This window comes from Rhea pennata, chromosome 12, assembly GCF_028389875.1.
Source record: "Rhea pennata isolate bPtePen1 chromosome 12, bPtePen1.pri, whole genome shotgun sequence".
Lineage (NCBI taxonomy): Eukaryota > Metazoa > Chordata > Aves > Rheiformes > Rheidae > Rhea > Rhea pennata.
In genome coordinates this window covers 11,208,265-11,230,401 of record NC_084674.1, presented here as the reverse complement: position 1 = coordinate 11,230,401, position 22,137 = coordinate 11,208,265, and the positions used below count along the sequence as shown (strand labels likewise).

Below are 22,137 nucleotides of genomic sequence, written 5' to 3'. Positions count from 1 at the left end.
CTCATGGTTTCTCCAGAGCTCTAGGACTGGAATGGGTAGGGAGCTACTGCTGCTTGCCTGAGAAGCATGGAGGACGTGCCAGGCAGCTTCTGCATCTGATCAATGGATACAGCTGGAGCTGGTGACTGGTTGGTTCAACTTGAGTGTGTTGCGAATCCCGTAGTATAAGCATGTTTTAAAGATGTTTGAAATTCCTTTCCTCTTCTGCTAGGTTGCGCCAAGGCCTGGCCATGTGTTCGTCCATGTACGAGTATGGCCTTTGCCTCTGGGGTGCGAGTGCGGGGTTCGGGGTTGTGGTGCTACGCCTCATGTAATGTATGCTGGTTGCAGGAGACCTTTTCCCTCCCTTTAGGAGGGCACGGAGCCAAGTGAAAGAGGCACTTTCCTTGCTGTTTCTAGAGGAAGCTGTTGAGCATTTCTGCTCCACATTTACTACCCTAGCTGTTATATGCTGATTTCTCCAAAGCAGGGCTCTGACTTCCCTAGCAGTCCTGTGGAGCCAAAGCTGAGAGCAGGAGGGATCCTGGCCGCATCTGGGGAGAGGTGCCTCTAATGACAGGGAGGGCAGTGTGGTTGGGAAGGCGTGCCTTGTTTGAGGTGTAGGCCGGTAAAATATGAATCATGTCTGTTTGAAGTAGTGATGAAATCCTCGATGAAGGATTTCTCTAATACCTGGCCAAATGGTCTGGTGTGCTTTAACTTTCCTTTCTCTCTAGTCGGAACGTACGGTCCTGACCTACTTTTACCAATAGCAGTTCTGTTAAACGCTGCCCAGGACTTAGCTGGATATACAGCAGGCACATTTTATCTATCTGTTTTGTTCAGTCAGCTTCTGAGTGAGAAGTTTCCATCAAACATTTAGCAAACAGGGAAGAGCTCTTCCTGGAAGAGAAGCTGTTCATGTTTTAAACCCAATTCTACCACTTCTGTGCCCAGTGGCTTAGCCTTTTGCTTCAGTTCCTGAGCCTGCTGAAGGTGATATTTGCTTGTTTCATTGGCGTGTTGTGCTTTAATGTTTGTGCTGTGCTGTCAAGATTCGGTTAGATGTTATCTGAATGTTAATATGATAGATAGCACCTTTAGAAACAGTCAATGAGGCTAGGTTTCTGTCTTTCTAAATACGAAATTAGGAAGGCCTAAAGTTATGTTCCTAATATCTAAAAGTAAGTAAAAGTTATAAATGTACTATAAAATGAAAGTTCAATTATAGATGTCATCCCAGACCAAACTGCAAAGCTCTGTCTAGCTCAGTGTCTTTGACAACAGCCAGAAAGAGATGCTTAATCAGTAGTGTAAGAAACAGGGCATGTGTGGTGATATTCCCTCTCCTCTTCCTTTGATGCTCCCAGCTTATGACCATCAGCAGTTTAAGGCCCTCCTTGGCCAGGAGTCCTATCTGGTCTCTACTACATCTATTCTCCATTAATTTATATAATCTCTCTTTTAACCTGTTTGTTTCTAGTCTCCATGATGTGCTACAGCGATGATCTCTACAATTTATCTATGCAATTTAGATGTAACATATTTTACATTTAGCAAAAATGTCCTCAAACTGGCTTAGAAATGCTGTTTATAACTTTGTGGATGTTCTCTTGTTTCTGCATTGAGAGGAGATGGTGGTTAATTATTCCCTGTTTTTCATCTTTACACTATTTGTCGTGTTACAGATCCGTTGCGTTTTCCCGATCTCCCTCCGGGTTGTTTCTTTGTCCAGCTGAAGACCTAGCCTGTTCAGGCTCTCCTTACATGGAAGCTGTTCCATGCTTTTGATCATCTTTGTCCTTTTTGTCATCCCGCATCCTTTTTCAGATGTGGGAATCAGAACTGCCTGTTGCGTTTGACAACATAATGGTGATTTGTTTTTCCTTTACTAATTGCTCCTAAGGTTGTATTTGCCTTTTGCCTGGTACTAGATACTGAACTAAACTACAACATTTCCAAAGCTTTCCCAAGTGATAACAACTAATTTAGATCCTGTTGTGTTTGTGTAGTTAGAATATTTTGTGTTGTGTTTTTTTGTATTTATTAACATTTAGTCATTGGGTAGTTGCTTGGGACCCTGTGATCTAGGTTGTTTTTTGTGATCTGTTCTGAATGCGATTGTGCCGGGTAAATTTATTCTTGATAAACTTTGGCATTTCTGGGCATCTTTGTAGATCATGTTATGAATACGTTGAGCAGCACAGGTTGCAGAGCAGATTTGTGGCAGAGCTCACCCATTACCTTCCTCTGGGTAGGAAACTGCTGCTTTCTACCTTTGCTTTCATGTCTTTTAACTGCTTATTCAATGTGACATGACAGTAACTCTTAATTCCATGAATTCAATTTTTTTTTAAAGAGCTTTAGCTGACAGTTCTTTTTAAGTCAGTTTAGTTCTTATTAAACAGATTAAAAACTGGCTTTTGGTTCTCAACTGGAAATGGGAAGTCTGCTCTTGGAATTCCCTGGATACTACAAGGATTTCTCTGCTCCAATATTAGTCTTTGTCTTGATCAACAGTTGGGTTCCTGAACTTTTGCAGACAAAGCTGTTGTTAGGGTGGTGATAGATTTATGTAAACTTGCGTGGAAAGTAGAGATTTGTTCAGCAGAGTGAATGGGATGGGTAACTTTAAGTGAGCTCAGCTTTCCCAGAGGGATTCTAATATAGCTAAATTAAACTTATCTAGGATCTCTGAACATACTACACACTGAGGGATAGAGAACTGCATTCTTTTTTTTTAATTAGCTGCCTGGAAGAATATCTGTGAGTCATGGATGATAACCAACTGCATACAAACTTGGCGTGCAATGGGGCAGCTAGGAGAGTGTGAGGTTCTTGGGTGTAACTAGAGGAATGGCAGTAAAAGTGGGCAAGATAAAAATTGCTTTGGGTGCAGCATTAGAGAGCCAAGGGATAGCATGTGCAGGCAAGATGCTTTAGAAGGAGGATGCTGACAAACTGGAACAGGCTCAAAGAGGAGCTACAAGAAAAAAAAAAATTTTTTTTTTCCTGACCAAAGAAGTTCAGACCACCTAATGTGCCCAACAAGAGGATTACACACAGATCCAATCTGCCTCAGGAGGGCCCAAAGCTGGAAGGATGTGCAACGTGAAGATTGCCTTGTGCCTATCTACTCTTGTGCTTCTCCCTAGATATCTGTGTCTATTGCTGGAGACCAGGTTTCTGAGTAGGTGGACCTCTGTCTGACTTGGAATAGCTGTTGTTGTTATCCTCCTGCCCAAGGAGGATTAAAAAGAAGGATCAGTTTCAAACTGTTTATGCAAAAAGTGACAGCTAACTAAGTTAAGATGGTGACTTCTCTAATTAATGAAACTGGAGAAAACTCTGCTTTTGCTGAAATAGCAAATAGCAAATTCAGTCAGGAGCCCATGGGCTATAGGAGAAGGAATTACTTAGTGATGTTCTTTGCCTTGGTCTATGCAGAAAGTTGGGGCAGATCATAAAGGACTCTTTAAACTCTAGATGCATAACGTGGGCAGAAAGTTATCCTTTTGCTGTATTAAGATACTAGGAAATTAACAGCTAATTGGTTTTCCTCATTTAAATCTGTAGATGCAATATAGCACTTGCTTTCACTTTTTGTGCTCAGTGCTTGGGAGGATGGTAAAGTGAAAAGAAGTCCCTCAATCTACAATTACAGAATATCTATAAAGAAAATTCCCTGTAACTGCAGAGTTTATGGTTGGTTTGTATTCCTTGTAAATGCTTATTCTGTTTGTCTTAATTCATAAAAAGCTCACAGTTTAACACTGTATTAATCATTAACTCTTCATTAGCCATTTGTACTGGAAGCTTAAACTACTGTGTTTATAACTTGCTTTAGCAGGAGCAAAATACAGGATGTAAGATATGCTAGAGCTGTTTAGGGAAAATACCTGAAGGATGTTTTGGACTTAGGATCCTCATCGGTGTCAACTTTATTTAGAAAACAGAGGTTTGTGTTTGTCTCTCCTGGTGACTGTTCTGAGCAGCAGAGCATGAAACAGGCCTAGTAGTAGTAAAAAATAAGTAAGTTGCTTTGGGGATCTTAACCGTAATGGGAATGTCGTCTTCCATAGTAGAAAACAGCAAGTCTTGTTGAGCGTTGTGATGTTTAGAAGGGAAACGAGGCTTTTGTGCACAAAACACTACTGTTGTTTTCTTCCCAATGCCGGATGATTTGAATGTGCTGGAGCCTGAGAGTCATTGCATGGCTCAAGGAATTATGCTTTTATTTTTAAACTCATCCAGAGCGCTCTCTGAGGGCTGGTTTAGTGCATGAGGACTCTGCATGATACGGTGGAAGTTACAGACGCAAATGCCAGGGACCTGCTTTTCCCCAGGACAATTCTGCTGCAACTGGTAGCAAGTATGAAATGTAGCCTAGAAGCTGTAATGTTATCTGACCCCTCCATGTTCAGAGGATAGGATGTGGCATTAAGGAAATCTAGGAGGATTGAAATAATCTTTACATGTTGATATGCTGTTAAAATGTGTCAGAGTGAGCTCTGGGTTTATTTCTTTAATAAATGAGTGAAGTCGTTCAAGGAGGATACTTGAGGTCAGAGAGGTAAAAATAGTGCTATGGAAAACACTGTCTTGTTTCAATTTCCAAGTAACAAAATAGTACCATTGCTTCTGCATTATTGGTTGTTATTTAGTTGATGTGATATAAATATTCTGTGGCAGAACTGACTAATCCTCCAGCCCTTCTGTTGTGATCCAGATTAAATAAATGAAATTCAGAAGGATCATTTTCATATTAATATTTTACAGTGTGCTAGGCAATGTTCAGAATTGTCTGGAGTGGTTTCTTTTTAAACGGAATTCATCAAAAAAATGAATATTTAAAAAAATCTTTAAGCTCTGGCAATTGCTTTCAGAATTAATTAAAAGCTACACACTTACAGTGCAATCTGTCTGTAACAGCTGTGTTGTACTCTAGCAATGAGCACAGGAACCAGAATAGTGTGGTAAATCCATAAAGGGCTCAGTAGCATAGCTTGTCGTGAAACTATCAGATTTAAATGTAGGTTATTCTTCATGTCCTCCCAGAGAGGTTATGATGGGCTTAACTGAAGAGTAAGAAAGAGGCACAGATGCCCATGCATGAGAAATAATTTGGGAAATTGAATCAAAAAAATGGGTTTTTTCCTCTCCCTTTTCAGATAAAAGGACATAATGCTTCTAAGTTGGTACTAGTAGTCACACAGACTTATGTTCATTTCTAATGTATATGTTTGTTTATATAGCAGTAACTAGAAGTTCATCTGCTAATGGCTCTTCAGTGAAAAAAGAACAAGGAACCTATTCAGTGTTTATCCATCACTCAGAGTAACTGGAACCAGCTTGTAGAACATGTACTGTACTATTTTCAGCCTTTTCAGCTGCCCTCTGTTCTTCCAGAGCATCTTTGTGACTGGATAGTTTAGAGCTATTCCTCATGAAGATCTTCCAGGTAAGAATCTACTAAGTTACTTTTATGGGAATATTTGTAAGTGAAAGAAGAGAAATAGTTTTAGGTCAGAGCTTTGACCAGAGCAGGTCAAAGTTTTGGTTATGGTCCCCTGTAATGAAGGGCTATTTGCTCTTCCATCTCTTTTCCAGTACAAATGCTCCAAAAGATAAAATGTTTTTTCATTAGGTTCAGCTGCAGATCAAGGGTCTCAGATCTGTGTTGGTAGACCAGTGTGATGCAGAGGGTCTTGAATTCAACCAATGGTTGCACATGAGTGTTAGTTCTGCCCTGGCACTTGTTTGCAATGGTATGTGTTGGACAGAGCGAAGCCCTCATCTTGTAGGTGTGACCACTAGTCAGAAAGCCAGTATTTCAGAATTAATGAATTCCCAAGGCATGTGCCAATTTTACTGTAAATGCTGACTAGGAAGGTTGCATTATGTAGAAGGAAGATAAGAGGTTTTTGTAAGTGGTACAGTGTAATGATGACTTGTGATCCTCAGTAATTCCCAGACCAAAGACTACTTTCTCCATGTCAGTTTGGCTTTGTCACAGTATAGTCAGGCTCCTTCTGTTGGATGGTCAGCAGCAGCCTGTTTTGTTTCCAGACATTTTATGCTTTGAAACCAAGCTCCAGACACAGCTGCATAGCAAGCTATCATGGCATCTGCATGATGGCTGTGCAGAGGTACCAAGACAGTTCTTTGGTTAAGGAGTTCTCTGAATACAGTATTTTCTAATAAATGCAGTGAGAATACATGAAAGTATATAGACCTGCAGGTCCATCTAGAAAATTGATCTGTTGCATTTGGAGCAAGATATGTTCTACTTACTGATATAAACCAGAGGTGATTTGGTTAACTTAAAGAGCTCCAGCCTGACAGTCTATGTGCAGCTACTTACGGGCTTTATAAATATCCTTCATCATGCTTCAGAGATAACATCCCTGTGATGAGGACTTCTGTCCAACCCTACCACACACTCCCTCACCACCTTGGCTGGAGATGATCCAAGGCCAGTTGAGGGCTGTTTGTGAATTTGGGTGACGTGGAGTGCACCAGTAGCACTGAGAGCAGAAAACACTAAATGTCTATTATCAGTGCAAACAAAAGCCTTACTGTGTGCAAGTAACCTAAACATAGCTAGGGCTGATATGATGTGAATCAGTGCCTGTATGCTTGGAGGGAAAGCTGCCAATGCAGTGCTGAAATTCCTGCATATGGGTGTATCCTGACAGTGCTACCTACTTACCTACAATAAATGTGTTAAGTGGAGCTTTTTCAGAGCTTCACAAAGCCTATATTTAGTAGCTTGTCATACCTTCTATTTGCTGGATTTCAGAGGTAAAATAATCCTCTCAACTGCCCTTTTGGTAGGGCAAAGATACCTATGTTTTCCTGACAAAGGAGCTGGAAAAGAGGCTGTTGTGGCACTTTTCTACAATAGCAATGATATAAGAGATGGATCTGGAGTCTTGCAGTTACTGTTTTCACCATTACTACTATGTCTTCTGTACACTGTGTGCTGGGTGTTGTACAGAACAAGTGGAAGATGCAGTTTGTGTGGTAAGGAGTTTGTGATCTGAAGTCCTGCAGTGAAAGCCATGGTAGTCTTCTCTTGAAATGCGGCAGACCTGTTTCCCATCTCTGTGCTCTTAAGTGCTTATGAGCTAGTAGCACTTTGAGCTTTCTGAGAAGATCCATGAGGGCTGAGGCTGCAGGATGAAGCTAACAGTAGCTTCAGCTACAAAATAAGCACCACCCCTGAGGAGCTGAGTAGTTGTGCTCCTGCACAACTGGGTAACAGGGCGGTTCTGGAGGATGCTGGGACAATCCTCCTGCTGGGGAATGGGGAATCACAGATCTGTCGAGCCCTTGGCCCAGCTTGACAGCTGTGGAGCTTTACCATGTCTGCTTCATGATGGGGATGAAGGTAAGGGACTAGTTTCAGAGGCGCATTGCACTCACTTCTCCATTCAGGTAAGGTCCTTCCAATAGTAGATTATGAGTACTTGCAGCTGATACACTTTTTCTGTAAGGAATTAATAATCAAAATGTCACACACACTACCACATTTCCAGCTTTCTGTGGGGTACTCTAGGCTGTTCTCAGCTGTGCCATGGCTTGAGTGGATCACAGCTGCATCTGAGAGGGATTGGTCCAAGGCTCCTCCAGAGAGGAGCAGACCAGGTCTGGCACTTCCCCAGGTTTGTCTAATGCCCACCCTGTCTTTGCCTGCATTTGAGTCAGGGGATAGGAAAGGAGTGGAGCATTTCCCTGCTGAGCAGATGTGTTTATATTGCCTTTTATAGTACAAAGAGAGGTGCTGGGGAGAGATGGGTGACAGCAAGGAGCCTTTTCCCCCCAGGGACCAGCTTGGCGGTGTGCACAGGTGATGGGAGGTGGCTGGTGGCCTGGTGGCTTCAGCGGGTTGGCTGGAGGCAACGCTGCCCAGTTCTCTGGAGGCCTCATTCTGGCATCAAGGCAGAGCAGTCCTGCTTCAGGTGGGCCTTGTTCGGGGGCAATGATGGCATGGAAAGATCTCATTTGAAACACTAATGCCAGAGCCTTAGACCCAAAGAAGGACACTGATAGACAAACGCAGGACAAGAAAGAAGAGAGAACAGTATTGATTAAGCGTGGTAGTTTCTTGAAATACTAATTTCACTCTAAGTCAAATGCAGACCAGAGGGGATACTTGTTTTCTCAAAGTGGGAGCCTGCCTATGATTTATTTAAATAATGGTCCTGCAGGGTGTGTTTGTCTTGGACAATAGTTTGTTTGTTTTACTATGGTGTTACTCATTAACAATGTATACGATGTACTGGGTGCTGTGGGATGTGGTCCTCTTCTGGAGTGCTTACAATACAGCATCACATGAAAGAGTTGTAGAGAAGTCTGGTTAAATGTAACTCACTTCTGAAGGCGTAAGAATAGCAATGAACTTGAGCTGCAGTGTTTGAAGCAACCCTTTGTCACAGTAGAGATAGGACCTTCCTCTTTAAGTTGCATCCCTGGATTGATGCATTTGTCTGCTTTGGAACTGTTTCATCAACAAATTTAGTACAGGTCTTAGACTTAAAAGGTGAAGACCAGCTCTCACCAGTACCTCTCAGCAACCTCTGAGACACACCCCCAGAAACATTACTTGTATTCCAGCTCCTCCTGAAGATGCTGTGGCTGTCATCTTGATGCCAAGGTGATTGAGCAAAGCCTCTGATACTCCTATAGGCTTCTTTCTATTGGTGTTTCTAAGAATGTCCTGTGTTGGCTCTTTGAGTTTAGTTCTCTGCTTTCTATAGTTAGCTATGTCCTCTTTACCCATCTCTCATAAGAGTACTATTGAAGGAGTTTAATCTTCAGTCCTGGTTTCAGAGGAGTTGTAACAACTTTTTTTTCTCTTGCAGAGTGTTTACCATGCCTCTGGGAACATTCCTCCTTCCTATGCTCTGTTTCTTGGGAGCAGCGATTCCAAGGGGACTGCAATATGTCACGTTTTCACGCAATACTACAAAATTCCTCCATTTGTCTATGGACTTGGAGTCTGGGACCATTTATTTGGGGGCTACCAACTTTCTTTTTCAGTTGACATCTGACTTGCTGATGAAAAATGTGGTTCAGACTGGGCCAGTTCTGGACAGTAAAGATTGCCTCCCTCCGGTTTCAAAGCTGGAGTGTCCTCAAGCACACTACACTGACAATCACAACAAGCTGCTGCTGGTGAACGCAGCACAGGAGGAGCTCATTGTGTGTGGCAGTGTGCACCAGGGGATCTGTGAGAAAAGGAGCCTCGTGTCCATTGACCATGTTCTCTTCCGACCAGAGAGCCCTGGTGATACCCAGTATGTTGCTGCCAACGATCCCAATATCACCACCGTCGGACTTGTAGCCTACTCAAAGGATGAGGTCCCTTTGCTGTTTGTGGGACGAGGGTACACTAGTCGAGGAGTTGGAGGAGGGATCCCGCCCATCACTACCAGAAATCTCAGGGCTCACGGAGGAGATGTTCAAGCAACTGACTCTCACTCCATCTTCTCCTATGAAGAAACAGCAAAGCTGGCTGTGGGCCGGCTCTCTGAGTACAACCATCACTTCATTAAATCCTTCACTTACCGCTCGAGTGTCTATTTCCTGTTCTACCGTCGGGACCTCAAGTCTCAGTCACGGGAGTACAAGACCTACATCTCACGAATCTGCCTGGATGACTCTCATTATTACTCATATGTGGAGCTACCTCTGCTCTGCCAGAGCAAAGCCAACACATATAGCCTTCTGCAGGCAGCCTATGTCACCCGGCCGGGAAAAGGCCTGGCCCGGGAGCAGTTTGGCACCGAGGGAGAAGTGCTGTTTGCAGCCTTCTCTGCCTGGCAGGCTTCTTCTGGCAAACTGAGTGAGGAGTCTGCGCTCTGCGTCTACGCAATGGAGGAGGTAGATCGCCTGACAAACTGGACTAGGGACGTTTGCTACATGAGAGATGGGAAGTCAGAAGAAGGGAGAGAAGTGGCTTATATTGAATACGATGTCAGTTCCAACTGTGTCCAGCTGCCAGCGGTAAGTGGTTTTACACCTTTGCCAGGGTAAAGAGGAATCTGTGGCATGTTCTTGTGCTGCTTTGTGTTCCTGGAGTGAGCTCGTTTCCTGCAGATGTATGATGAATCTTCTGGGGTTGTAGAGCCTCTGGGCTCAGGCTGTGTTTCTCAGTTACTGCAGCAAAGTGATGCAAGAACCAATGCTTCCCGTTTTGAAGTGTGATCTGTCTCATTGCTGCTGCAGCAGCTCTCCATCCTGCCTGGGCAGACTTGCTAGCAGAGGATGATGCACTGCATGTGGCCATGCAGAAGGGCGTCTGGCATGACCTGGCCCTAGGGTCTGCCTTGTGGAAATACCAGGCAAGAACGTTGAAGTTGTCATTTAAGTTGTTCTTAATCAGTATCTTCATGTCCTGGTGTGTGCTGTAGTGGAGCAGAGGCAGGTACTTGTGTATTGGGGAGGGGAATTGAGGTTGTGTGAATTAAAGGTTTGCCCAGTCCCTGTCACTTACAGGTGAGTCACACCTCATAGCAGCTTCCTACAGGGACACTCAGAACTGAAAGTAGCGCACAAGCAAAAGCAAGTGTGTCAACAAAATCCCTTTCTGTCAGACTGTATTTGTGCCCAAAGGTGACTTGTTCCTGACCTGGCTCCTCTTTGTCTCCAGAGCTATAAGCAGTGATAATCCTCTTTATAGGCATAACTTTAATTTCTATGGCAAAGGCATGATGGGATGTTGCAGAATAAAAAGGTGAACTAAAGTGACTGCAATCCTGAATCCCTATGGCTTGTTAGCTGTGTTGGCTGGTGCCGTGATATCAGACATGGTGACAGTAACATAGAGCAGCAGTGTTGTCTGAGGCAATGCTGGAGGCAGTGTCCCAGCAGGAGGCTGTTACTCTGAGTAGCTTGTTTTCACCTAAGGCCTTGCTAGCCCTTAGCAGAACAGCATGTTATCATGTGCCTGCTTTTTACAGAACGGGCTGTCCAGATAACTTGGCCTTCCCAGCCTTGTGCCACAAATAGTGAAGTGGTACTGCAGAACTTAGGAAATCTCTGGAACTGGATGTGTGGTCCAAAAGCAGGTTTAAAATTGCAGTTTTTTCTTTCAGTAACTAGAACTGACTGTAGGCTACTTGTGGGACAACCCAAGGGTAAAGGAGCAGACTTGGAGCAGGAAGAATGTAAGGTCCAAAGTATATAAGATCTGGGAAACAAGAGACCTTGCAGGTTTATGTCCCACTTTCACTGTGGTTCCTCATCATGTGCCACATGTCTTCTGTGGGACAACATGGAAGGAATTGTCACAGGTGACTTTAGAACAGCTTGGAGGAGTTAAATGCCAAGTGGACAGCTTAGAAAATCCTGCATTCAAAATGGAGAGTCCCGCTGGGATTTGATCCGGTGGAGAAGTGGGTGCAGCGGGTGGAAGAAAAAGGCTGGTCTTTGCTATCTAAGTCCTGGCGTGCTCTTCCAGGGCCCCAGCTGCACAGTTTCATAGAATCATAGACTCAGTAAGGTTGGAAGGGACCTCTGGAGATCATCCAGTCCAACCTCCCTGCTCAGCAGGGTCACCTAGAGCATATTAGAGAGGGTTGCACCAGGCAGGTTTTGAATATCTCTAGAGAAGGAGACTCCACAGCCTCTCTGGGCAACCTGTTCCAGTGCTCTGTCGCTCTCACAGTGAAGAAGTTCCCCCTCACGGTCAGGCGGAACTGCCTGTGCTTCAATTTCTGCCCATTGCCTCTTGTCCTGTCACACGGGACAACTGAAAAGAGTTTGTCCCCATCCCCTTGACACCCTCCCTTCAGGTACTTATCCACATTGATCAGATCCCCCCTCAGGCTTCTCTTCCCCAGGCTGAAGAGGCCCAGCTCTCACAGCCGTTCCTCAGAGGGCAGGTGCTCCAGCTCTGATCATCTTCACAGCCCTACGCTGGACTCTCTGCAGTAGCTCCATGTCTCTCTTGTACTGGGGAGCCCAGAACTGGACACAGTACTGGAGATGAGGCCTCCCCAGGGCTGAGTAGAGGGGCAGGATCACCTCCCTCAACCTGCTGGCAACACTCTTTCTAATGCACCCCAGGATACTGTTGGCCTTCTTGGCCACAAGGGCACATTGCTGGCTCAGGGTCAGCTTGTCATCCACCAGCACTGCCAGATCCTTCTCTGCAGAGCTGCTCTCCAGCAGGTCAGCCCCCAGCTTGTACTGGTGCATGGAGTTATTTTTCCCTAGGTGCAGGACTTTGCACTTGCCCTTGTTGAACCTCATGAGGTTCTTCTCCACCCAACTCTCCAGCCTGCCCAGGTCTCTCTGAATGGCAGCACAGCCCTAAGATGTGTCAGCCACTCTCCCAGCTCAGTTTCATCAGCAAATTTGCTGAGGAGGCACCCTGTCCCCTCATCCAGGTCATTGATTAAGAAGTTGAACAGGATGGGACCCAGTACTGAGCCCTGGGGGACACCACTAGCCACAGGCCTCCAACTGGACTCCACGCCACTGATAACTCTCTGAGCTCTGCCTTTCATCCTCTCTAGGAGGATGTTATGGGGGACAGTGTCAAAAGCCTTGCTGAAGTCAAGGTACACGACGTCCACTGCTCTCCCCTCATCTACTCAGTCGGTCACTCCATCATAGAAGGCCATTAGATTAGTTAAACAGGATTTTCCCTTGATGAAGCCATGCTGGCTACTCCTAATCACCTTTTCCTCCATATGTCTGGAGATGACATCCAGAATGAGCTGTTCCATCACCTTATCAGGGATGGAGGTGAGGCTGACCAGCCTATAGTTGCCTGGGTCCTGCTTCTTGCCCTTTTTGAAGACAGGAGTGACACTGGCTTTCTTCCAGTCCTCAGGCACCTCTCCGGTTCTCCAGGACTTTTCAAAGATGATGGAGAGCCTGGCAGCAACATCCACCAGCTCCCTCAGTACCCATGGGTGCATCCCATCCAGGCCCATGGATTTGTGGATGTCTAGCCTGCCCAGAAGGTCTCTAATCCTATCCTCCTCAACCAAAGGAAGGTCTTCCCTTCTCCAGACTTTCTCCCTCATGTCCAGGTTCTGGGATTCCTGGGGGCTGCCCTTAGCAGTGAAGACTGAAGCAAAGAAGGCATTCAGGAATCTGCCTTCTCTGTATCCCTTGTCACCAGGGCCCCCGCCCCATTCAGTAGCAGACCCACATTTTCCCCAGTCCTCCTCTTGCTGCTGATGTATTTGAAGAAGCCGTTTGGCACTAGGGGACTGATTAAACCACCTTATTAACAAGCGTGTCCAATGATATGTAAATGTCCCAGCAAAACTTTATCCTTGGGCTTTCAGTACACGGTAGCGGTTGTCGCTAAGATTGTCTCTAACAACACGTAAGGGCCGGTGCCAGCTCGGGCCTGCTCCATTCAGCACTGGGTGGAAGCGGCTGTCAATGAACGTTTTATGCAGGAGCAGTTTTAACTCTCGGTTTCAATGGTGGCAGCTTGTGCTTTATGCAGGAATAATGCAGATGAATTTCACGTTTTTCTGCTTCCAAACCAGCCTGTGCACAAGGTATGCCCTTTTTCCCTAGTTAGCCCTTGCTTCTATTTTTAGCCCATCAGGTTTTACGCATCACTACAGTTTCAGCTAGGAAAAATACTTGTTTTTATGTGAATTTCAGGATAGGTTCATTTGTTCCAGAGTGTTGGAAGTCTGAAAGCATGCAGAATTTTCCACTGATCTTTGGATGCAGGAGACTGTATAGATGCTGTTAGTGTCTTGATAATTAAAAGTATGAAAAAGGATTTTTGCAAGGCTTGAGAAGGCCATTTATCTTCTCAGGATATAGTTTTCCAAATATGTGGCTTGCACTTTTGCGCCAAGCTCCTAGCTGTCATCTTGTATAGATATAGATTTATCTCTTTGGATCCTGTCCCCATCGTTTCATCTGTGAACTGTAAGAAGAGCACATCGGGATTTGCGCCAGGAGCTAGAGCCTCCAAGCCTGCTGCATTGCAGGAGGGGACTGGATGATCCCTGAAGTGTTTTTTCCACCTCATTGCCAAGATGCTATTCACTTAAAACGATTCAGACAGTTTATATGTGGATTTATATAAACACTTTATACAATCACTCTGGGTTTAATCCTGGAACAGAACAAATTTCACCCTTGATTGTGGTTAACTGCCACGCATGCAGTCCCTGCGGGGCCGGGGACCGCTGCTGGGAAAACTTATGCAGGTCACTTTGTCATGCACTAGCTGGAAGTTAGGTGTGAAGTGACTTGGCCTTGGCATCACACATACATAGGCAACAACAGTTCTGAGCATATTTAGGATACAACTATTCCCACCTCATATCCATTTTTTTAAGCAAACATTGGAAAATTGGCATCAGTAGTGAGGTCATTAGGCCCCGGTGTTTGTCTGAATTGATACAAAAGTTGCAAAAGACTGTTACAATTTCATTCAAGGTAAAGGCTTGGGTTTTTTGAATATGGAAATTCAACAGCGACCCACTTGCCATTAAAATTTACAGGAACTGGACAGCTGGAGAAATAGGAATTTTTAACTGGGAAAGCCCAAAGGAGCTTGGAAGAACCTTAAGAATGAAAAGATAGAGCTGATAAGAAAAATATAAAATCTGTCATTCAGAATGAATCATAGACTCATAGAATGGTAAGGTTGGAAGGGACCTCTGGAGATCATCTAGTCCGACCCTCAGCATAGCCCATACGGGGATTGAACCGGCAGCCTTGGCGTTAGCAGCACCACACTCTAACCAACTGAGCTAAACCTGCCCCCTTAATGAATGCCAGGTTAGAGGACGGTAGAAACTCTTAAGAGCTGCTAGAAGTGTAACCTGCTCTGAGACATGAATTTAGAGCCTTGCACCTAGTGCGGAGTAAATTAGCTGAATTAGTATTTGAAAGGAAAGCAAAACACCAGAAAGAAAGTAGTAATAGTCTGGCATGGTTTCTTCAATGGAAATATCGTGTTGCCCCCTCCTTACCTGTTACAATAGCAGTAAATCTGAGAAGAGAGGTGAGTAGGTTAAATATATTTTACCATGGAATTTCCATAGACTTTGTCAAAAGCTCCTGGTAATTAATAGTTTCTCCAGTGGGCTGCTATGTGTGTGTGTGGGGGGGGGAAACAGAGAAATGGGAGGAAAGCAGTGAAAAGGCTCAGGTTTTGCACTGGGGGGAGCAGGCGGATGCCTCGAGAATTCCACGTCGTGGGTGTTATCGCCGGCCGCCGACAAGGGAGGATGGCCCACCTGGTGCTGACGGTACCGCGGTGCCGGCAACGGGAGTCGGGACGTCGGGGACAGCAGACGGAAAGACTGTCTCGCCTTGCTCCGGGAATCTCCATTTAACCACCTCGCCCGAGGGCGAAAGGGGAACTGTAGCCCACGTGAACTGCTCGGTTAATGACCTGCTCCATGCGCAGCTTCGTAAAAGTGATCAGTAACGGGCTGGAGAGGAGGTTGCAAATGCTAGCCGTGGTGGAAATCAATAGTTTGTACAAACAACGCTGTCTGAAGACGAGCCATTAATTAATAGAAATGTTGTTTGTAGTTGTTGAATGAACAATACCTCATTGAGCCTTCAAAGGGGTACTGTAAAATTAGATTGGATACAGAACAAAGTGTTAAGACTATAAAGCAATGGAGAAACTATCCTAGACAAAATTGGATATGTTGTTTGGGGGGGGGGGAACAGTACAGTGAAATAGCTTCTCTCCAGACATGCAAATAGTAAATCAGTTAGCGGCTTTTATTCTCTTTTCTTTAAAATTCAATAAGTAAATGTTTGGTGGGATTGGAAGGTATCTAACTGGAACGGAAAGATAAGTGTTTTCACACAGTCCTTTATATACTCTGTAATTAATTTTCAGATATCTAACAAAGCTCTGAAGAACTGTGGTGATGTGCAGAAAAGACTTTTATGTGTGTGTGTGACCTCACTCTGGGCCTATGCACTTTGTTTTTTAAGGTGTAATTTGTAAGCTGTGTTCCAATCTGTGCTTTTGGGGTTCTGCTTCAGAACTCACGTTTGCAAGTGGTATGATAGCACAGTGTAAACATGGGTAATAGTTGGAGGTGATGTTTGTGGCTGGGTAGTTGGTTCCATTTTGCACTGGAAACAGAAATTCTCATCTCCTTTTTGGCTGGTTTGTTCTGAAAAATGGAGTGAATTTTCTCTAAACCCATTACTTGAGGGTCTGGTAGTGTAATAGAGTTTAGATGCATTTCATTACTGGTATGTCTGTTACACTGAAAGGACTTGGCTGAAATGTCTGCAGGGTCCTTTAAGGCTACAAACAGCCAATGTAACTAAACTAATAATTAAAAGCTGTTTTTTCTGTTCATATTCCAAAACCCCAGAGGTGTTCAAAGCTGAATTCTCTGTTTAGGCACCTCTTTGAGGAATTTGACTGGAAGAAGACAATGATAAAGGTTGAAGATGCTAATGTTACTTGTATCTTCTTTTGTACTGGTCTCCCTGTTTTTCTCCTCAATAAAGGACACCTTGTATGCATACCCCTGTGGCTCTGACCACACTCCCAGCCCTATGGCCAGCCGGATACCCCTGGTTGCAGCTCCTCTCCTGGAGAAGAGAGAAGCCCGTCTGACAGCTGTGGCAGTGAATGTGGAAGATGGCCACACTATTGCTTTTCTGGGAGACAGCAGAGGGAGACTGCACAAGGTATGAGCTGGATGCCACAAGAACCAGCAGGTAAAACTAGCTAGGGATGCTCAGGTGAAGGGAAAAGGCAATTTCTCTTGCCCCTCGATCCCTTAAGCAATCAGTTCCCTACTAAAGATCATTGCTATCAGATGGCTGCTTCTCAGGCTGTCTGTACATGAATGCTCAAAGCATCATGCTGCCCTTGGTTACATCTGCGCCGAGCCACGGGTCAGGACTACTGTATCATACTTCTGCTCCTGCTCTGATACTCTGCCTGTATACCAGTATGACTCTGTCTCTTGCAGGCATACTTAGGAGCAATGGGAGATACCAGTATATACGCTTCTTTAGCTATACAGTTAAACAGCATGGTGAGTGGAGACCTGCTATTTGACCAGTTGCAGAAGCACCTCTTCGTCATGACCCAGTCAATGGTAAGAGCAATAAAATCTCTTCTACAGCAAAATAAAAGCATTTGTGGCCCAGTCGACTTGCTGAAGGTGGTGGAAGAGGCAGAGAAACAGTGCCTATAGCTAGACTTGTGCTGGTTGGCACCTGCCTGCCATTCTGGCATACTGATAGGGGACTGGTCTTCTGCAAAAGCTGTATGAAGTGTGGGAGAAGTCTTGTTACCTTAAACCATGGCCTATTTGCACATGGCTGTCAGTGTTGTATCAGTGATGGTGGAGGAATATGAACTGCAGGTTACAAAAGGCTGCTCCACTGAGGTGGAAGGAAGTGAGCACAAATCCCTGGGTTCTCTGTGTTGAGCAGGGACTGTTTAGGTGGCAGTGCGTCTCCACCTGAGCAGAGGAATATGAGCCTCCTAAGTTCACAAGTGATATGACTAGTCTTGGGTTTGCAGCAGACTGTAAAGAGAAAAGGGAGGTTTTGTGTAATTAAAACTGTGGCATATCTCCTGTCCTTAATCAGTTAGAAGATTAAGCTGTTCTTCTGTAGGCACATAACCTATGGAAAGCAGAAATGTGTGGGAAGTATCTTGAGTTAGCAGAGGTGTGCTTTTACCAGGTAGATAATAACAGTCTTGAAGATGAAATCAAGATATATAAGGAACCATGTTAGGCATCTTTCCATTATCTTCTCCTGCCTTGTGTAGTTCTCTGTCTGGTGGCAGGAGGATTGCTGAAACTTTTGGGATACTGATATCTGCAGAGTAGAAAATCCAGCTATAGATACCCTATTTAAGAGGATTTATATAATGCTCAAATCAGCTACTTGAGCTAGAAAGAAGAGTTCTCCTAGCAAAGGAAAAGTAGGCCCTGAGTTACTCCATGTGTGAAGGAAAGAGCAAACTACAAATGAGAGCATACCAGAGAAGGACTGCTTCCTTTCATCCCCCTGTGTGCATTTTGTGGGATTCAGAAATTCTGTAACACTTCAAAGGAGGAGTTAAAATCTGTGAGTGGAAGAAGATTAGGGAAATCTGAAATATATCCGTAAGAGTAATTGTTCTGTCAATAAAGAATGCAAATAACAAGATGTATTTAGCAAAAGTATTGGGTTAGAGATTAGAAGATGAGGATTTAAAGTAACTGGCAGTGTTGCACCTGATTAAAGAAGGGGCAAGAGACTGAAATCTGCAAAGCAGGAGCTGGGGGGGTGTCGACGGAGCACAGCAGAAGTGTTCTGCAAGTCAGACTTACCCCTGGAAAGCAGGAGGTTATTCTTCCGCATCAATCAAAGCCCGTTGGTCTAATTTCTGTCAAATGATAGTCCTGCAGAATAAGAATTGGGCAACAGAGAAGATGTACTCAGAGGCCTAAGCCAGAGCTACCGTATCCAGCTTCAGTCACCTGCTTGTCAACAGAGATGATCTGCCGTGACAGAGTCCAGACAAGCAAAAGTGTGAACAGCGGAGGCCTGAAAAACAGGGAAGACTGAAAGAACTAGTATCCCTAAGTCTAAGGGAGAAGGAAGGAAAAAGGGGGAGGCAAGTGATAACAGAGAAAAGGAAGGAAGTAACCCTTCTCCAGCATGCTAGTGAGTAAGACACGGAGTTGGGGTTCAGACTGCAAGTAGGGAGATCTAGACGAGGAAATAAGGAAGAACTCCAAATGATTAGGATAGTGACACGTGAATTGCCTGGGTAGCTTATGACTTTTTCCATTCTAGGAAAATTTCTGGAATAGATACACTAATATGAATAACATACCTAGCAGTTTTTTGCCTTGAGGAATGAAATAGATTAAATGGAGAGATCCTTTTCAGATTTATTTTTTGTAATATTGCAAGCCCTTGAAGTAAAGGGTAAAGGGTATAATCCTGTAGCAATGTATGAAGGAAAAATGGAGAGGCATGATACAAAGGTTTCTTTTGTGAGCTTTTTGCTAGATCTGAAATCAATTCTGGAGTCCTTCTTTAAAATGGATGTTACAATTCTAGCTCTTTCAGGGAAAGAATGCTTTAAAACAATTAATGGTTTGGAAAAAAACACATCGTAATGAGAAATTTGAGAAGCTCAACCTTGTAACCTTGTTTGCCCAAGAGAGGGTTCAGAGGTGTGGTGTGTATGCAATCAGAGAGACAGAGACTGCTGTTCTTTAAAGTGTAGTTTTTAATCACTAAATAAGTTTTTTTTCACAAAAGTCAAGGGTAACCTATGTTATAGCAATGCCTTTGTTTTAGATTTGCCTCCATGCCTCTGTAGAAACTGATGTTTAAGTGCTTTTCATCAACAGTGAAACAGCCATTCAGATAGGCTCTGGAAATTTGTTCATTTTTTCTTCTAGTTCTAAGCAGTATTGGGAATTAAGACAGTTGTAGTGAGCATCAGGTTAATGAACTTAGCTGGCCAGAAGTCACAGAACTGGAACTTGCTTTTTGTGTGCTGTTCTCACTGATTTCTTTTTCTGTTAGGTGGTAAAGGTTCCCATATTGGAGTGTTCTCTGTACTCGGATTGTGAATCCTGTCTGACACTGAAAGATCCTTACTGTGGCTGGTGCGTCCTTCAGGGACGGTAAGACAGACTGGTTACTTGCAAGGTTTTTGGAGGGATGGTGCTTAGGGAATGTCTACTCTCTTTCATTTCTGTATGTATATCTCTATATATGTCTGTGTGTCTGGAGATAGTCTATTTGTAGCTGCTTTATGTGATATGCTTGGTCTATGGATTCACTTTCTCTAACTTACCATTCTTCTACCTGCCTCCCTAAAGCATCACCACCACCAACCACAGCTGCACTTCTTTTTGCAGCACAGAGGGTATCTTTCTGTTGCTTTTTGGGTCTTTGGTCACCGCTCACCGTGTTTCTCCGCAGTGGATTTCTGCCTGTTTTCAGTCTGGCTGCAGCTTGAACTGCCTCATTTCAAATACAGCGAAACTATCTTGGCTGTTCTGCCGATGTCGCTTTCTTATTTAGCATGCTGCTTCACTTCTTACTCACCGATCTTGCTTAATAAGACATGGTTTATTCCAGTGCGTGTGTCTGCTCGCTGACTGTGTCTCCTAGAGGGATGCCATAGGAACTAGTTGATAGCCCTTGAGGCCCAGTGAGTGCCTATTCATCTGTAGGTACTGGTAACAGTTTATCCTGTTAGGGATGGTGATGGGAGGCTGGGACTTCTGTGGCTTGTGCAGTAGGCTCCCTGACCCTCCAGCAAGGTTTATGAAAGCCAGTGTCCACTTGAAAGCCAGAGAACGTGTGTCCTGTTTAGGCTGCACAGACCTCTCATAGGACTTCCTGCTATTTCTCTGTAGGTGCAGCCGTCGCTCTGAGTGCTTGCGATCCAGAGTGAGCGAGCAGTGGCTGTGGAGCTTTAACTCTACACAGCAGTGCCTGTCCATTCAGTCACTAACTCCAGCCAATATCAGCAGAGAGGAAAAGAGAAATGTGAGTAATGATGATTCTCCTGTGATGATGCTCAGGCATGTAGAAGGCCCTTTGCAAGCTCTGAGGGGTCACAAGTCCTCCTGTTGCTTTCAGTGGTGTATTGAACCACTAAGCCTTCAAGCACATGTTCTATCTTGCATAAGGAGCTTACATGACTTGACTCTCCCAGGAGATAATTTCATTGTTGTTCATCTGAAGCTATGAGTCCTTGTCTGCAAATAGGAAGTTATTAAGTATTTTGCACTATTTGGATGCTTGGGTGGGATCTGTCCTTGGTTTGTACTGAGCACCCTTCTGTGTGGATTCAGAGTATTTCTGACACTCGTTGTCAGAAAGATCTGAAAGAAGCTCCCTAAAGTTACAGCTTCAGTATCGGAGAGCTGGTAGAAAAGCCAACAAGAGGCTGCAGTATTTTGAAGTCTGTAAGTTTGTCAGGATGTAGTGAGAACCTGCCTTTGGTTGGAGACTTGAGCAAAGGGGGAAATCTTGCTGATTAATGAGCAAGTCTGGTTTGGGAATGGCAAGGCATGATGAAAGGAGCAGCCAGGCCTAGGAGGCATAATAGAAAAATGCATAGGTATATGGGTGATTTCTTTCTGGGGCTCTTACTATGAAAAAGTAGAAGCAAAGAATTATATGAAATGAAGAATATACTGGGGGACAAATAATTTATTGAATGTTATTGCATTGGTAGATATTCCTGGCTATCTCAGACTTACCATCTCTACATGAGGAAGAATTTTACTCGTGCTACTTTGAAGATTATGAAAGCCCAGCAGTTCTGACAGAGTCGGGAATCATGTGTCCCTCGCCAGATCCCAGCCAAACACCAGCTTTGACAAACGGAGCAGGTCAGTGAAATGCTTTAAATGCAGTGTGATAGCTCTGATAACGTTGTCGGGAGAAAGTACATTTCAGATCCATCAGATTGCCAGGGTTAACAGTCATGAATGTACATGGTCTATCAGCAGGTGTTCATTTCATTCTATCATAATATGTTTGCTTTTACATGTGTCACACACATCCTGTGCTATTCTGGGCTGTTGCCAGATTCCAGTGTTGAATTCTGGTAATTGGAAAGGAGGTTCTGCTTGAAGAGTTATACGTAAATCTGAATGTGATCTGAAATGCAGTTTAGAGTGGTAGCTGGCTTGGCAGTCATGTTGCAAATCTGGATATAGGACTCTTGTGCATGTGTGTGCTTTTTCTTTCATGCACGCTCACTTTCTTACATGCACTGTCTCTCTTTATTTCTATTTTCTTATTTTAAAAATGAGGTGGTGTTTCAAAATCAAACAAAACAAATGTTTTTAAACCCCATGTATTAGCAGGACAAGAAAGTACTTGAAAGGCTAGAAAAGATTCACAGTTCTAGAAGAGATCAGAAATAAATCTGCAATGCAGCATAACCTCAGAGAATGACTGGATATCCCTAACTGGCCACTCTAAGACTAAACACACCTGGAAAGTTCTCACTCAGTTTATCTTTGCAATCTTTGTGTTGGATTTTGCAGTACTTAACCAGTCAATATGAGTGCTGATGAGCTGATCTCTTCAGAGAACTTTTTCATCTGAAATAAAAGGCTGGTACAGGTTGAAAAGCATTCCACAAGACTCATCTAAATGGCTAAACAGATTTGCTGTGCCACTATG

The 22,137-nt window shown here is 44.1% G+C and overlaps 1 protein-coding gene across 2 annotated transcripts in view; it reads left to right on the top strand.

Annotated features, from left to right (window-relative positions):
• PLXNB1 (plexin B1) overlaps positions 1 to 22,137 on the top strand; it is a 66,857-nt gene that overhangs the window by 10,585 nt on the left and 34,135 nt on the right. Inside the window, exons 2-8 of one of the 2 annotated variants that reach the window (XM_062585961.1) lie at positions 5,235 to 5,440; positions 8,847 to 9,990; positions 16,468 to 16,650; positions 16,938 to 17,066; positions 19,510 to 19,610; positions 20,352 to 20,484; positions 21,179 to 21,335. In XM_062585961.1, the coding sequence (XP_062441945.1) occupies positions 8,857 to 9,990; positions 16,468 to 16,650; positions 16,938 to 17,066; positions 19,510 to 19,610; positions 20,352 to 20,484; positions 21,179 to 21,335 (1,837 nt within the window). In that variant the 5' untranslated portion in view covers positions 5,235 to 5,440; positions 8,847 to 8,856. The remainder of the gene's footprint in view (positions 1 to 5,234; positions 5,441 to 8,846; positions 9,991 to 16,467; positions 16,651 to 16,937; positions 17,067 to 19,509; positions 19,611 to 20,351; positions 20,485 to 21,178; positions 21,336 to 22,137) is intronic. The other variant, XM_062585962.1, reaches the window with a different exon arrangement.